General features: G+C 37.7%; 1 protein-coding gene and 2 non-coding genes across 3 annotated transcripts; 2 read left to right on the forward strand and 1 right to left on the reverse strand.

Annotated features, from left to right (window-relative positions):
• Nucleotides 1–7,182: 7,182 nt before the first annotated feature.
• On the forward strand, nt 7,183–7,256 carry trnai-aau. The gene has a single exon. It is a non-coding gene; the product is annotated as a tRNA-Ile (tRNA).
• Nucleotides 7,257–7,556: 300 nt separating this feature from the next.
• On the forward strand, nt 7,557–7,628 carry trnaq-cug. The gene has a single exon. It is a non-coding gene; the product is annotated as a tRNA-Gln (tRNA).
• A 2,245-nt stretch (nt 7,629–9,873) lies between these two features.
• On the reverse strand, nt 9,874–17,654 carry exosc9 (exosome component 9). Its single transcript, XM_041784416.1, has 12 exons — nt 17,492–17,654; nt 17,043–17,137; nt 14,513–14,632; nt 14,252–14,354; nt 14,024–14,161; nt 13,739–13,821; nt 12,159–12,291; nt 11,906–11,994; nt 11,662–11,808; nt 10,472–10,653; nt 10,235–10,313; nt 9,874–10,149 (listed from the first exon to the last, which is right to left on the reverse strand). The coding sequence occupies exons 1-12, from the start codon at nt 17,555–17,557 to the stop codon at nt 10,086–10,088; spliced, it is 1,299 nt and encodes a 432-aa protein (XP_041640350.1). The 5' UTR covers nt 17,558–17,654; the 3' UTR covers nt 9,874–10,085.
• Nucleotides 17,655–17,894: the final 240 nt, after the last annotated feature.

Here is a 17,894-nt window from a genome sequence, read left to right on the forward strand (position 1 = left end):
GTCATCAGAGTGACTATAATTTTTTATCACCATAGGTATAACTATATAGCACTGTTTTTTTTTTTTTTTTAATAAAAATTCACTACCATACTTAATATTCCTGTAAAAAAAAGTCCACTTTGGACTGATATTTAGTGCCATTTTTTCTGTGTACAGTAACTTTAAAGATTCATTACAATCTGTAGATTCAATCTCAGGTGTCGTTTAAACTATACAAATGGCCCAGCTGCTATTTAAAAACATCATGCTCTGAGTCAAGTTCCTCAAAATGTATTTAAAGTTAGAAAAGTAAAAAAAAAATTACTGAGTAAACTAGAGTAAAATGAACAGAAGTAGATCTGTGATGACTAAAACTGACTAAAAATAAGTTTAGTTCTTGTCAGGATGACTAAAACTAGACTAAAATGTAATGTAGTTTTCGTCAGACATTCAATATTTATATATTTCTCCACTGTGGGTAAATCTGTCAAAAAACAATGCAGCTATAGCTATTCTGCCTCTAAACAGTAGAAAGCAGGGGCCCCAGGTTTGGCAGGGTGCAGAGAACACACTACTATGATTTGGCACCAGATTTCTGCAAGAAAATAAGTTCTTGGATGAAAAGTAAAGACTAAAATGTGAGGACTTTTTATGGACTAAAACTAGACCAAAATGTTTTGAGTTTTTATCGACTAAAACTAGACTAAAACTCAAAAGGATAGAAGAGGCTAAAATGTGACTAGAACTAAAATGCATTTCATTTAAAAACTAAAACTAAAATTTTGAAAACTGCCAAAATTAACACTGCATCACACAATTAAATCGAAGTGTTGCAGAATCTGAAATAATATTTATTAGAAGTTCTTCATTGATACACTATAAAATTGAATTTAGACTGAAAAAGAAGTCCTTAACATCTTTAGGGCTATTTTTTTCTACTTTATACTTGAACATATAACTTTTGTGTGAAGGGAAAGCAGAGACTGTTCTGGTAACCTTTAAAGACAAGTCACAGTGTATAAAGCGACACGTTCATTCTAGTGGAACTGATACACAGCTTGTACTCCTCTTAACCTTCCTGTTTATACTGAAGGTTAATATGTGAGATTGAAATACATATGACAGCAGATATCAGCAAGGGAATACTACACTGCTCTTTTGTGATAATCTCAAAATGTCAGTGTAACACAAAGCTAAAGTTGTGTAAGCATAAAATAACTATAACAGAGGTGTGGTTACAGATTCTTTGCAGATGATGTCACGCAGCGCAGATTTCTGCATAGAGAAATGCTACCAAAAAGACCATGTTTTGAGCTGTTTACTACTTTGCCAAGCCTTCAAAGCTACTTTTGTGTCCTGAAATCTTTTGAGCAAATAAAAAAATCCTCTGAGAAATAGCAACAGGCAGGAATTTAAAAAGTCTTGGTCTATAACCGTGTCACAGAACGGTCATGTATGGTCTGATTCCAGAAAGCGGTCCGGTTTGGTTCAGTACAGTTTTGCCATGGTTTAGCTCTTTAAACTCTGGTCTTGCCAGTGTGTCTTCAGCTGATATCCAACTGACCAATCTCCAGTCTCGCTCATTGTAACAGGAAATCCATCTCCTCTGAGAGATCCAGGTGATTTAGCTCAGCTCAGTAAAGCTTGCTGTTTGGCTTCCAAATGGGACTTCATTTGGTACCAGTTTGGCTTTTTAAATACAGATTAAATCATGTCAAAGAATGGAGGGAAGGAAATTGCCACCTAAACAGGAATTAGTAGTTTCATAAAAGAGCAGTATTGTAGCACAGGCTCATTTGTGAACAGCATATCACTCGGCCACTCACCCCTCAAGGTATCTACAGGTGATAGTCCATCATAGTTTCAATTAAAAGCATGTTTGTGACAAAACGAGGATAAGACTAGCCTCTTAGCTCAGTACAAGACTCCTCTAAACTCTTGTCTGCCTTCATCTGACTAGACAACACCAGACACTAGGAGCCCTGCAGTGCTGAGTATTTGTAGTGATTGCCTCAACGGCAGCTAAATCTGTTGAAATGTAAAAAAAACCCTGCTTTTTTGTCAAGTGTAGGGATCATATTCAATGTATGTAGAAATTTTCTGATGATAAGAAGTGTAGAGCTTCATTTAGAGCTGTTAAGTACTACCTTTCCTCTGTCCCCATTCATTCCTAATGACTGTCCCCTACTTTCTGACCCCCAACAAATGTTCTGGATCACGTGATCCCAAACAACCTGTACTAAATGTGTAAGACCTGCTGTGGTGTGGCCTTAAGTGATATCCTTTCATGGGGCTCACAGATCCTTACAGTATCTTCCAAGGACTGGATAATTCCCAACTGCCATAGACAAACAGATCCTCTATATTCAGAAAACTGTCTGTGTAATTCTTTTGTTTTACACGTTATAAATGTGGATGAGTCAGTCCAAAAGAGAAATTCAAAATTATTTGAATTCATAACCAAAGATTCCAATCAAGATTTTGTGTCAGATCAACGCTATTGTTGGTTAGTTTCTTCATGCAACATGCAAGGAGATTTTTTTCCCAGCTCTGATCAAACGGTGAGGCAGATTAACTGGAAAATAAGTGTTCGTCTCATTCCATGGCTTGGAAGGAGTTTTGTAGCTCTGCTTCTCCTGCTCCAAAATAAGACACAGACTTTTCACCTTGAAAGGCCTTTAAGGGTCTAATCCTGCACCCCACGAGGGGAGGTCTAAAAGTCTGTAATGGGCTGGAGGAGATTTTTCATTCTGGGCAAGACTGGTTTGGATTAGATTCTCAACTCTGGTGTTAATTTTATCAAATGGTTCAGTCACCACCATGGTTCATCTTACAAAAGTCAGGTTCTGAGCTACTTATCACGCTGTTTGGATTTTTGAGTAATTGTGGTACTTTTTAAAACCAATATATTTTGACTTTGTCTTACAAGAAAATCCATGACCTGACATGCCAGATAGACTATTTCACATATTCATTGCATGGTATGTATTTCATATCAATCTGGGTAACAGCCCATACACATTTGGGAAGGGCAGAACCTTTCAAGAAACAACTCAAAGGGTGATTGGACAAACGTTTGTCAGCCACATTCATTATGGACCAATCAAAGCAAGAAAAACATACGGCATGCTATGAAGTACATATAGCCTAAAATGGACTGGCAACCATCATTGTTATTCACTATCAATGGAGCCAGTTGGTAAATCCAGCTCGTGAGAGCCAGCCAAGAAAGAACATCTTCAGTACCACAAGCGTTTTTTGTGCCTCTCAGAAATGTTGTCAGTTCTGCATTCACCCTGATTTCTTCACTGGCTGCCATTGTTTACAGGCTCGCAGTATAACTAAACCATGCCTGTATCTACTGCCTCTTTCTCCGCAGATGGTGCTGATTGGTCCAGTCATTCTCTGGCCCAGAACAAGCAAATCAACTTGAAGTTTTGTAAGATGGATCTTCCTAATGACAGACATGAAATCTGACCTATCTGTTGGCTTAACAATAATCCAGACTTTTATGCCACTCAGATGAGCTCAAAATCAGGGTCACATTCTTTTTGATTGGAATTCCACAGAATCATAAGCATTGAGTTCCTCTAAGATGCACTGTGAAAGGGCCTTTTGAAGCAGTTTACTGAGAATTATGTAGTCATGAGAGCAACAACTTCATTCAGACACACTGAAGGGACAACACCACTCCTCCTGATCATGCGCTGAAAGAAAAAATACTGAAGTTCTTTGCATAAGCATTGTGGATAATGGGGGCATTTCATATTTCTCCCATTTCACCCTATTTTACCCCAAAGTAGCAGACAATTTTGTCTTTAAGTATAAGGAAAATTATTGGAATATTTTCTTCCATTATTTATGTTAGATCCTGCCAGAGCGATATTTTCACTACTTAAAAAGATGGGGGTTAAATTCATTTGGTTATTCAGGAGCATTTTCAGGAGGGTGAGATCCCTTGTTTACTCCTAATCACATAAATAGCACCTTAGTGTTGCATAAGCAAAAACCATAATAGCATAAACAGTGTGGGTGTGTGAGAAGAAATTAGAGTCCAGTGCATTCTGGGTTCTGTTGGCAACTTTAAGTGAGCTCATTGAACATACAACAGACCAAACGTATTACTGTATGTCAGCTTCTCTGCTTTCCTTCTTTTCTGTCTTAACAGGGCCACCTGCTGGACAACCTGATGACATCATACAATTCTGCACTATCTGTGCTTGATCTTACACCTGTTTTAAAGAGAAGGCCAGCAGAATTACCTCAAAGATGCATGGTAACTGTGGGTGAGTAGGTAAAGGAAAGGGCTCTTGCCAGCGCTTAACCAATTTGAGAAAATGTCAAGCCCAGTTCAGACCAAAGATGTAAAGAGACTGTTTTAGAACATCGATGGGGATGGTTGCAGCCATCTGAATGTGTCATCGTAGCTCTAATCAATCCGGCCGATGATGTCTGGATTCAGCTCGGCACAGACAGCTGGTTTTACAGCACTGCAAGCAGATACATCTGAAATGGGAAACAAAAATCTTGTTTTGATAGGCTATAAATGCAAACAAATGTTTGTCTTTTTAGGAATTTTCATATTCATGCTGTGAATTTTGGCAGTGTCTCTCTTTAACTTTTCACATGGAAACTTTCCGCTGTGCACGTAAGCAGGACACGCTGCACTATATGAGCTAATATAAAATTTAAAGTAAATATAAAGTTTTCACTTTTTGTAGGTGATGAGATTTAAAATACACTGATGGAGCATTTTATCCTGTGTATCAAATAAAACATTTTCACAGGGCAAAAGCAGTTTACAGCTGTAGGTGTGTTCCTAATAACATCTCTCATTACTGAAAATAAGTCAAGTCAACCCTTGATTTTTAGTACTTCACAATAGTCACAAGCAGTGTGAATGCTGAAAACATTGCTAGTACCACCACTCAAACATAACGTTTGCAGGCCTTGAAAGTCCATGTTTTCGTTGTTTGGTACACTGTGTCCTCTCTCTTTACCACACCCTCATTCTGTTTCATGTGCAAACCTGTCATGTAAATTTTAAAGGAAGACTCTGTTGACATTTGGACACTTAGCATGGAATGACTCATGCTTTTATGCAAACAATGTGCCAGACAGATTACTGGATATCATTTCCCCGAAATGATCTTTTCACATCTACATGTCATTGTAGATCTGTGTGAGAAAGTCTGCCATCTACTTGGTTCCTCTTCATTTCTGGATTGTTCCATGTAGTATTCCTGTAAAAAACATATAAACAAATACAACCTGTTAAACCATAAGCACATGCATACCCCAAAGCCATCTGTGTGGAGAATTTGTTCTCTCTTCTGAAGAATTTCTGGCAAATTACAAACTGAAAGAGAGTGAAAGACAAAGAGACGTTTTAAACAGGAGGTTAATGTTATGTAACACATACACATCCTCCTATCTTTATTATTATTATTATTATTATTATTATTATCCCAGATTCCTGTTTAGATCTTTGTAACACCATAAGTTTCGAGGCATGTCAAATCAAGTTACAAAGGAAGACACACTTTTAAGATTTTATTGTCAGATAATGGGAATAACCATCTATCCACCCATTAGTATCCAGGCTATCCTTGTAAAGTTACCCATTGTTGGCATTAGGAATATACGGAGCCCTGGAGGTGACATGAACGTGTTTATTTTCTTTTCTCTAGTATTTGCTCTTAATGCTTGTTTCAGTAGTTCTTTTTGTGACTTGGAAACTTGGAAAAAGAACATCTGGAGGTCCTGTCTTCATTTTTTATCATACGGTTAATTTCCCAGGCAGAGGTATCAAGTAACTAAGTACAAATACTTTGTTACCTTACTTAAGTAGAAATTTTGGGTATCTATACTGTACTAGAGTAATTATTTTTCAGCCTAATTTTTACTTCTACTCCTTACATTTTCAAGCAATTATCTGTACTTTCTACTCCTTACATTTTAAAAATAGCCTCATTACTCCTAATTCATTTCAGCTTGTTTTCAATCTGGCTTGGCATCATTTAAAAAAAACACAAATGAAAAAAACCCCAAAACCTATCCAGATAAATCATGCCATCCGGATAGAGTGAATTTGATTGTGGTTGGATGAGAAGTATAAACATAATACCATTCTGACACCCTGTTGGTTTGTACGCAATCTATAGCACCTTTGGACATGACACAAATCACATCACACTTCAGCAAGGAAAGACGTATGTAGCCTAGTACAAAGATATCCATGCCAGAGACTCAAGAGAACTCGAGCAAAATGTCCCAACCAAGCACCAGCCAGGAGGTTGGTAGTACACATATTGTATATAACTCTTGAATTTATTTGCATTGTACTAAAATGCATTCATTTTCAGTGGGCATAAATACGGCTGAAACAGGTGCATCCCAAATTTTTCAACATTAACATTTTAATATAACATTATTTGGCCTTTAGAAAAATGTTTTTTTGGGGAGGTGGGGTAGTGCACTATGGTAGAATGGAATGGAATGGAATGGTAAAATGGAATGGAATGGAATAGTAGAATGGAATGGAATGGTAGAATGGAATGGAATGGTAAAATGGAATGGAATGGAATAGTAGAATGGAATGGAATGGTAGAATTGAATTGGCCCCTGTAGCATGGCCTAAGCTTTTGTCCTTAATGGAATCTTTTCCTCTTTATATTACTTTTACTTTTATACTTTGAGTAGTTTTGAAACCAGTACTTTTATACTTTTACTTGAGTAAAAAGCTTGAGTTGCTACTTCAACTTCTACAGAAGTCTTTCTAAACATTAGCATCTATATTTCTACCTGAGTAATGAATGTGAATACTTTTGACACCTCTGTCCCCAGGTACCTGGATGACACTTCTTCCCCTTAAGTGCATTTCAGTGGAATCCACTTCTTTCCAGAAAAGTTAACGGATGAGCTGCGCTTTGCTTGGAACTCCATCAAGTACATGACATGTGCGGAGCGTGCTACATTACTGTAGCAAAAGACGATTAAGGTCATGTTTTAACTCTCATGCAGTAAGGTGTGTTTCTTTATGCTGTTTGGTTTTAAGCTGTCAATAACATAATAGTTACCACTTTATTCGTAATTCTGAAATAATGCACAAGGCATGGTATTCCTGCCTCGCTAGGCATAAGCTACGGACAAAAACAGTATACAACATACGAGATCTCCGGTGCTGAAATATGTGTCGTATATGGCCGGTTAGCTCAGTTGGTTAGAGCGTGGTGCTAATAACGCCAAGGTCGCGGGTTCGATCCCCGTACGGGCCATTGTTTTATATGTGACACGTATAAATAGTGAAGCTAAAATTCTACAGTTCGCAAAATATTACAAATCAGTGTCATAAAAACGTCAGGCTATTGTTAATCACCTTTGCCAACACTGCCACTGAGAGTTTTCATATATCTATCGTATGGTGTTATCCGTCACTGAGGAGGACATTTCAGAGTATAAGTTTTAGGTTCAAAAATACAAATGCAGAAGGCACGCGGAAAAGTTTAAGTCTGATATCTACTAAACGGGATACAATAAACTTTATAAATCAAAATATCCAGCTTCCTCAACGTGGTGGTTCCATGGTGTAATGGTTAGCACTCTGGACTCTGAATCCAGCGATCCGAGTTCAAATCTCGGTGGAACCTGGAATTTTTTTTTTTCTTCACTGTTTTTATAATCTACTTGAAAAATCACGAACCAAACTGACAAATGCTCTAGTTAAAACCTGTGTCGTACAGTAAAGACTAAACGTGTGAAAGCAGAAGTAATCCTTGCCATTTCAGCCAGTCTGTGGCATTACCATCCAGTATCACACTGATAACTCACTATATTAGTGTATTTTGGTGTGACACTCATCACATTAAAATGGCAAAGACTGACTCTTTCTTAACATCATGTAGCTCTGTGTTACCATGTTGCAAAATATGTGCTGTTAGAATGATAGCATTTAACTATAAGATCAAATAGGGTGCTAAGTTCATGAAATTTCATAAGATGTGACTGTTTTTCCCTGTCACACCATATATCAGAATAATTTTGTAGAGAAAAAGTAAACAATTCACAACAATAGACAAACACAGTCTGCTTAAACTAATATCGTGCAAAAAATGATATGTTTTCATGTTTTTATTGATCAAACCATTTAAACACTCACAGTGCAGGGTGGAAAAGTATGTGAACCCCTAGGCTAATGACTTCTCCAAGAGCTAATTGGAGCCAGCGGCCAGCCAACCTGGAGTACAATCAATGTGATGAGATTGGATGTGTTGGTTAAAGCTGCCCTGCCCTATAAAAAACACAAACCAGTGTTGAATTTGCTGTTCTCAAGAAGCATTGCCTGATGTTAACCATGCCTGGCACAAAAGAGCTCTCAGAAGACCCATGATCTAGAATTGTTGACTTGCATGAAGCTGGAAAGGGTTACAAAAGTATCTCTAAAAGCCTTGATGTTCATGTGTCCACGGTAAGACAGACTGACTACAAATGGAGAAGGTTCAGCACTGTTGCTACTCTCCCTAGGCGTGGTTGTCCTGTAAAGATGACTGCAAGAGCACAGCGCAGAATGCTCAATGAGGTGAAGAAAAATCCTAGAGTGTCAGCTAAAGACTTACAGAAATCTCTGGCACATGCTAACATTTGTGTTGACAAATCTACAATAAGTAAAACATTAAACAAAAATGGAGTTCATGGGAGGACACCACGGAGGAAGCCACTGCTGTCCAAAAAACACATTGCTGCACAATTGAAGTTTACAAAAGAACACCTGGATGTTCCACAGCACTACTGGCAAAATATTCTGTCCATAGATGAAACCAAAATTGAGTTGTTTGGAAGGAACACACAACGCTATGTGTGGAGAAAAAAAGGCACAGCACACCAACATCAAAACCTCATCCCAACTGTAAAATATGGTGGAGGGGCCATCATGGTTTGGGGCTGCTTTGCTGCCTCAGTCCCTGGATGAAAAATGAATTCCCAATTTTATCAAGACATTTTGCAGGAAAACTTAAGATCATCTGTCCACCAACTGAAGCTCAACAGAGGATGGGTGATGCAACAGGACAACGACCCAAAGCATAGAAGTAAACAACAGAATGGCTTCAACAGAAGAAAATACACCTTCTGGAGTGGCCCAGTCAGAGTCCTGACCTCAACTCGATTGAGATGCTGTGGCATGACCACAAGAGAGCGCTGCACACCAGACATCCCAAGAATATTGCTGAACTGAAACAGTTTTGTAAAGAGGAATGGTCCAAAATTCCTCCTGACCGTTGTGCAGATCTGATCTGCAACTACAGGAAACGTTTGGTTGAGGTTATTGCTGCCAACAGAGGGTCAACCAGTCATTAGCCTAGGGGTTCACATACTTTTTTCCATCCTGCACTGTGAATGTTTACATGTTTTGTTCAATAAAAACATGAAAACATATCATTTTTTTGTGCAGTATTAGTTTAAGCAGACTGTGTTTGTTTATTGTGAATTAGATGAAGATTGGAACACATTTGATGACCAATTTATGCAGAAATCCAAGAAATCTCAAAGGGTTCACATACTTTTTCTAGCAACTGTATATAAATAAAAGTTTGTTTGATTGATAATCTGTGCACACTTAATATTTTTTACAGTATCAATGCAGAAAGATTAAAAAAAGACAATGCATTTTAATCTTTAGTTTTACAACTAACCGCTCACATCCATATTGTTCTTACAAAACCATAAAGTGTTGCAAACCTAAAAGTCTGTCTATAACACATTTGAATTAGAAAGTTTAACAATAACAAATGTTAAGCATTATTTGCTTAGAGAAATAATATGGAACTAATAGTTTTCTTCACATTCACACATTTCACATTTCTTCACACATGGAATCTGCATTTAAATGGATCAAAATGACAAAAAGAAAACATCAACTTTTATTCTCACAAAAAGGATCCAACTCTTGGATGTGTTTCTGTGTGGTAACATTAAAAACACTTCTTGGCCATTAGCAGGTCCAGCTCTTCTCAGCCAGAGTAGGAGACTTTGTGATGAAGAGAAGCTGCAGTCTGTGCCTCTGGTGTGGATATTCCTAGACTACAGGGGGGTTAAAGTAGTCCCTTCTTTCATTGTTTCTTTTTTTTCTTTGACGCCGCTGCCCCCTTCTGGTGAGAACCTGATCCATTATTTCTAAAAGCAAGGGGAAAAAAAAGATGAACTATCTGGACTTTCTTTCTCATAATCTCTTATATTTAGAAAAGACAGATGAACCTACTTAAGATCTTTGCCTGGCCCCTCTGGGTGAAGTATGACCACTTCTTCCTCTTCACTGTCAGAAATCTCAACCACATCTCCTGTAAATCAAAGAGCAATTTATGTTCAGGTCAAATCATATTTTTAAGATAATTCCAGCCTTTTTAACAACTTTATGGTGTATTGATCATTTCTTCCTACAAACAGGTTCTCTGCCCATAAATATATTGTGTAAGTAAGAGGAAAAGTTAGTCACTACCTCGTTTGTTCTCTGTTTTTTCATGCTGCCCCTCTTCCATCTTTGTCACTTCTTCATCCGGCTCTTTATCACTACTGTCATCTTCCTCCTCCTCTTCACAGTCCTCCTCCAATCCCCAGGTGTTCTGAAGCCTGTGCCCTACCTGACCAACACCAGGAGCAGGCACCACTGGGGAGGGCACCCTGCTGATTTGTTAAGGAGCCACATGGGAAAATGCATTTACAGTATTTATATTGTAAATACTGCAAAACGGAATGCAGCATTACGGAGTGGCAAAGCAGATCCCATCATAAAACCGGATTAAACTGATGATGAAATGTGTTTTGTCCTGTCATTTCATTTGTGGAAGAAAAAAAACAGAAAAAGGTTGACAGGTTGACCTTAAGCGCTGGCTTGACAGCAACCTTCCTGTTTTCAAGCTGTGTCACAAATCAAAATAAATACCTATAAAACACTGATATGCATGAATAACAGACACACAGTGAGATTAAATAAAGTCAGAGCAGCAGCATTTGAATTAAAGTATCAAGTATCTACACTTCATGAGCCGTGTGTGAGGGCTTGTGCGCATGCACACATGAATTAATCACTGTTTTCTTTTCACGGAGACTCTGCACAGGGATTTAGAAGCAGCGCATACACCATGATACATCTTCTATTAATCCCTGCATCCCTAACTGACAGACACAATTAAAAGTGGTGGGAGTATCTTCCAATGTAATTTCCAATTCAATATTGGACTCTGTTTGGTTGATGTTGGAAAACAGCATTTTTTTATCTGCTGAGGTACTTTCCATGCTGCTGAAAGGTGCACTGATGAAAAATCTGAATGTACTAAGAGCTTATAGATGTGGGTTTGTGGATAAATTAATGTGGTTTGAAAATATAGTTACCCTAACAAAGGAGCAATTTACACAATCTAACATGGTAAGGACAAAAACTGAAATATCCCAACCAAATTGGTTATACACACTGACAAAGGAACCTTACATTTTAGTGGCAAAAATATACCACTGATAAAATAATTCTATCCTGAAGTTTGGTTTTAAAGGTACTGGTTAAGTAAGAGCTTTTTTGTATGCTTTTGCCCAAAAAAGGTCTCAAGTAAAATTCTTCTGCAAATGAGGGAAAAACCTTTGAAGGAAGCACACTGTTTTTGGTAAAAGGTGTTATTATTCAGTGAAGGATACATGTGAGGTGAGACTTCAGCTTTCTGGACGATTTCATCGGCTTTATCTGACACATCAGTCATCTCTACTGTTGTCTCATCCATTTTAAGTGCAGTGATTCGCTCCTGGGGCATTGACTCAGCAAAACCACATCTTTCACCTGCCTTCCTGGAAAGCAGAAAGAGTAACATGTATGAAATCTTTCAAGGAAGTACTGTATGCTCATACATCATCAGATTAATTGTAATGTGATTTCCCAGCTCACCTCGCTTTTCTGTCGTTCTCCAGGGCTTTGTTGATGAGTTCTGTGATTTCAGACACTTTGACACTGGCTATTTTACTGCATCTCATAACCTTCAACAACACATGAAAAAATAATGGTGATACCTTTCTTTTTCCAGAACAGTTTATCTTATGATCAGTTTATAGCAGTAACTGTGGCTTTATTCAATCTTATCAAGCATCTCGTTCAAATGGATGATTGTGGAGCAAAACAGTCATATTTTGTGGATCTTTACCTGATCTTTAAGCAACATGATGCCCCCACTGGACTGAATGGAACAGATCTCTCTGTGTTTGTTCATGGCAATCATCAGCAATCCATCCATCACCCGCTCTTCCCGCTCACAAGGGTCCACGAGCAGATAAGTTCTGCAGACAGAGCAAGGTGTGTAGAAAAACAAGCCATGCTACAAATGGAAGATTGATCTTTTCAGGTACTTGGAATGCCCCAATCGTGAATCTTTGGCCATTGATACCAATCATCTTTGAGTGAGAATGGCCAGTACCAGTACTGATCATATTTTGAGTTTTGATAGCAGCTGGTTTAGCAGTTGGTCAGTCTACTAAGCTGTATAATATACTGGGACCTCCCACAGGTGACAGTGTGACCACAAAAGTCATCCTTTTCAGACAATATGCTTTACTTATTTTTGTACAAAATGTGTTCCCTTAGATCAGTGGTTCTCAAATGGTCTAGACTCTAGAGTGAGAACCCACTACCACCTCCTTATTGGTGAATTACCACCAAAACTTCTTAAATTTTTCAATTCCTAACCAAGTGTCTCTTGTAATGGTGTATTAGAGCCCCTCTTAAAGAAGAAGAAAACAAAGGTCTGCTAATTTTCAGAGAAAAACAAAATATATTTAAAAAAATGTTCTACTTTAAAAAGACATACATTTACAAGACCCAAAACGTTAAAAAATAGGGATTTTAAAGTTAAAAATAGCCCACTGCACTGAAGAAAATCATCCCAGATGAAGACGTTATCCTGCAGTTTAGAGCACAATCAAAAGTCAAAATCATCAGATTACCATCAGCATCAAGAGAAAGAAGGGACATTTTAGTTAACTGGGACTATCCAACAACTATTTTCAGTTTGGTTTAATGTAAATTTACAGGTCTAGAATGTCTTAAATATATAACTTTATATATTTGAATATTTAAAGTTTATATATATATATATATATATATATATATATATATATATATATATATATAACTTCATAATTTCAAATATTTCAAGTTTTTCTCAAATGTATCTAGGTTTCCCTTGATAATAAATGGATCTTCTTCATTTTTTATTTTTAGAGTGTCCCTCCTAAGCTGCCATGGTTTCTCATGAAAAAATGAGAGTTGAGATGGAACAAAAAGATGTGATAAAACAAAGAGCTGGAGACATCTCTCTCAAAATAGAAGTTAGTCATAGACCTTCTGCAACAAATTTTCTCCCTGGCACACATAAGCAACCCGCTGAAAATGGCTTTGCTACCCACTTTTGGGTAGCAAAGCCATACCATTTATCAAATTTCATATCAAATAAATTATAACTTAATCCAAACTCCAACTTGTATAAAATAATTCCAGAGTCCTTAACGATTATTTTGTTCAAATGTATTATAAATCCTCAGGAATAGTCTGTGGGAAAGTATTATGTTGTATAATTCTATGTGCAATGCAATTTCAACAATGTTCCTCTGAATCATGCGGTGTGGTTAAAAAGTACTTAAACATACATCTATAATGAACATTAAAGTAGATGAACTGACTCCTATAAAACGGAAAAGAAGTTTCTTTTTCTTAAACAGGATGCCTTACCCTTGTTGGAAGAAGGAGAAGCTTACACTGATGGGCATGTGGTAAATACTCAGAGGGATAGGGTCCCTCTCCTCTGGACTGTACTAGAAGAATAAAAAATAAAAACAACCTTACAACCAAAGCAAGACAAGCAAACGTTTGTAGTGAAGCAAGGAAGTTCCTGCATTACATCCTCCTAAAGTGTCATGAAAGAATCTAAATGGCAGTGTTCTTTGAACATCTGATATTTTCCAGTAGATTCAGTGAAGCAGAGAGACCACCTGTGTCTGTCTGCTGCCGACTCACCACTGTGACTTCATCCCCCTGGATGCTAACATCAGGGCGTCTGAAGTGGCACAGCGCTGTGATAGCAGCAATGCTGGCAGCATCCATCAGGTTCCCATCATGATTCAGCATGTGAACATCGACTCTAATCTGCCACACCTTAACGCAGACACACACATCAACACCATCCCAATAAATGATGCTCTTTACTCAGTTTTAGGGTGTTTTTGTGTGTGTGTGGTACCCTACCTTTTCCCCAGACACCACACACAGGGATTCAGTGTCTATGCACTTGGAGTTCCTCAAGCATCTCTCCAGCTGTCTGTTTAGCTTCACTGACAGCTCAGACTGTCTGGAGGAAACAGAAAAAGCCCACAGAAGACTTTAACTTTCAAAACAAATAGACTGATTTGGTGTACTATGCATGTTTATCGCTGTTACATAAAATGTAACTCATAAAAGGAGGAAATATGTAGCATATATTATAATTTGCTACAACTTTGCCCCTACCTGCCCTGTTCAAATGCTGGTGAGGCCATAGGTGAGAGCTCGATGTTGAAAAACATGATTCCCTCATTGGGTCGACTTTCTTTAGGAGCCACCAGCTCACAAGATACCTGGGCCATGACCCTGCAAAGAGGAGCACAGTGGAAATCCATTAAACCCCTCAGAAAGAAGCCACATCCTATACATTTTGTTTTGCTGCATGGTAGGGTTGGGTGATAAAGACCAAAAATCATATCTAGCTATTTTAAGGCTATATACAGTGTCTATAAAAATATTAACCCCCTTGGATGTTTTACCCTTTCATTGATTTTAAAAATCAATCATGGTCAATTTAATTTTAATTCTTTAACAACAAAAAAAAAACAAAAAACAAGAAAACACATTTAATGTCAAAGTGAAAACAGATTTCTACTAAGTAATGTCAATTAAATAAAAAACATGTAACATAAAATAAGTGACTGTATAAATGTTCGCCCCCATCAAGTCACTATTTAATAGATGTACCTTTGCCTGCAATCACAGCACTGAGTTTGTGTGGATCAATCAGGCTGGCATATCTGGACACTGCAATTTTACTCCATTCTTTTCAAGTCTAGCTACAAGTCTAGCCTTCTCTAATGGATTGAGGTCTGGGCTTTGACTAGGCCACTCCAGAAAATTCACCATGTTGTCATTAAATAATGTTTTTGTAGCTTTCGTTCTAAGCTTCAGGTGATCGTCTTACTGGAAAATAAATCTTGCTCCAAGCTGCAGTTCTATTGCAGATTGTCCTCCAGGACTTTCCTATATTTTACTGCATTCATTTTACCCTCCACCCTTACAAGCTTTCCAGGGCCAGCTGCCAAGAAGCATCCCTGCAGCATGATGCTGCCACAACCTTGCTTTACAGTGGGGATGGTGTGTTTGTGGTGATGTGCAGTGTTTGGTTTTCGTCAAACACTGCATCTTGTCTGATGACCAAAAGCTACCATTTTGGTCTCATCAGACCAAAGACCTTTCTTCACCTTACCATGGAGTCTCCTACAGGCAAGATTTACAGAGTTTTCCTCAAAAGTGGCTTTCTCTTTGCCTCTCTCCCATAAAGCTTTGACTGGTGAAGAACCTGGGCAACCGCTGTTGTATGCAGAGTTTCTCCCATTTTCGCTGTTGAATCTTGTAACTCCTTCAGAGTAGTCATAGGTGTCTTAGTAGCATCTCTCACAAGTCTCTTTGGTTTGTGAGGATGGGCTGTTCTAGGCAGATTTACACATGTGCCGTATCTCTTCTGTTACTTGGAGATAGATTTAACTTAACTCTGAGGGGATGTTAAATCCTTGGATTTTTTTTGCATCCATCCCCTGACTTATACCATAAATAACCTTTTCTCTGAGTTGCTTGGAGTGTTTTTTTTTGTCTTCATGGTGTAATGGTAGCCAAAAAATATTTATTATGCATTAAGTCTAGAAATTATTTTTCCTCAAGCCTGTCCATTCAATGTTGCTTGTTATTGAAACACAAAATAAACTACAGCAACATAAACAGTACTGTCCCACCCCACACAGGGATGAATTCAATGATTGTTTTGCCATTAGGTGCATACAAGCTAACGATTAATCTTTGTCTTATGAGAAAAATAGTTGTTTGTGAACAGCTGAGTACCTCAGTGTAGGTGGTAGAGCAAGTGAGGAGAAAGTGGGGGTTGATGTGTGTATGTGAGTTACGCTGTTCTCAGTGTCAAGCCATCTCAGCTGAGCTCCTGGGTCTGCTTGTACTATTTCTATCCCCCTTTAGCAGATGGAAATATTTTCAGTCCCCCACCTCTCACTGTACACGTCAACATATAAAAATATATAACAGTTTAACAAACACATGCCAGTCATGATTTCTTTTTAATTTACTGCAACATAAAACCTGAGAATTTTTTAAAATAACAACAACCATCACCATAAATCAAGTTTTAAGAATCTGACTCTAAGTTTTTATTTTCAGGGAATTGTTTATCTTCAGTGAACGTCTTTTAAGGTCTATACACCCAATCCTGCAATGATTTCATTGACAACTGTGGGCTGATTTAGTTTTACAGATTTTCTTGAGCCTAGCAGTGAGTACTCCTTTTTCACTCCAATCCAAAATGCAAAAAAAATTGTCTTTGACTTAAAGTGCAACTGTAACTATTGCCCATCCCTACTGCATGACTCACCACAAACGTGACTGGCTTTAAAGCTTTTTGCTCCTTAGGCTTCTCTACTTTATTGACAAATGCCAGCTAAATTTATTTCATTTGCTAGAATTTGTTCACTTTTATATATCTGAGTCATATGAAATAAAGTAATAGAGAGGCAAGATTTGTCTTGCTGAGTGCTTAGATGTTTTAGATACAAAGCTGTTAGTTACATTTTTCTAGTGCAAAGTTTACAGTACAGTATTGAAGATTTCAGACTCCTCAGAAAATATTGCAGCTAACACTTAGACTAATAAAATTAAAATATAGGGAAAGCGGTGAGGAAGGGGTCATGCAGTAAAAAAAGCAAACACTTGATTCATAACTGCTAACCTGGTTTTTCCTAAATCGACAAAGCAGCATCCATAGTCAGTCCCAAATGTGATCTTCATCTGTCTGTAGTCATATGTCTGTCGTCCATCCAAACGCTGCAGGGAGAGGACATAACTGTTTTTAAAATAAATGCTTTATCCAAGCTATTTTTTATTATCTAGGATTTAATAACAAATAGTTAGTGGTGCGACCAAATACCAAAGTCAAGAACAGAGCTTGGAAACCTCTGAATTAATGAATACTGTAGACGTACTAAGTTATGTATGTTGATTACAATAGTCAAAACTCTAAAAATAAATAAATAAAATACACCCTAACAAACCGACTCATAACACTTCATAATGCAATCACTCTGGTTTTCATTTGGTCAAATTTAGGTAACAGCCTTATTTTCTGACGAGGAACACAAGATGGACAGGTTTATATTAAAAAAAAAAAAAGCTGCGGACCTTTTTCTCTTCGATGGCTTTGAGCAGAAAGTCCCGCTCACAGTTAGACAGTGGCGTTTCCTTCATTCTGCTGGTTTTCGAATTTCTATGAAAATGTTATAAAAATATAATTTTCAAATACGCTGCCACCGCTGAAACAACCATGTGGCCGCCATCAACATGAACTCCGACCCGGAAGTACATGTGATTTATCGTATACAAAGTATGAGTTGGTTTTATTTATGAGTAATTTTTGTTTTGAGTAATAATGAAATTACATCACAAACTTTCTGTTGGCTTCGTTTATTCTTTTCTATTTTCGGAAGCCCCCATTTGCACAGTGTAGATGGATGTTTTTTGTTAGATTTGGCCAAGTAGGCTTTTAATTTGAAATTCGACGTGAGTTCGTATTTGTTGCCTTCAG

Source organism: Cheilinus undulatus, linkage group 4 (assembly GCF_018320785.1).
Source record: "Cheilinus undulatus linkage group 4, ASM1832078v1, whole genome shotgun sequence".
In the NCBI taxonomy this organism is placed as follows: Eukaryota; Metazoa; Chordata; class Actinopteri; order Labriformes; family Labridae; genus Cheilinus; species Cheilinus undulatus.

Excerpts from the sequence above, each read along its gene's own strand:
- exosc9 (XM_041784416.1), bottom strand. The coding sequence starts at position 17,557 with ATGAAGGAAACGCCACTGTCTAACTGTGAGCGGGACTTTCTGCTCAAA. Across the intron at positions 12,292-13,738 it reads TTCTCCTTCTTCCAACAAGG|AACTTATCTGCTCGTGGACC; the intron begins GTAAGGCATCCT and ends CTCTGTCTGCAG. Across the intron at positions 11,995-12,158 it reads TCATGTTGCTTAAAGATCAG|GTTATGAGATGCAGTAAAAT; the intron begins GTAAAGATCCAC and ends GTGTTGTTGAAG.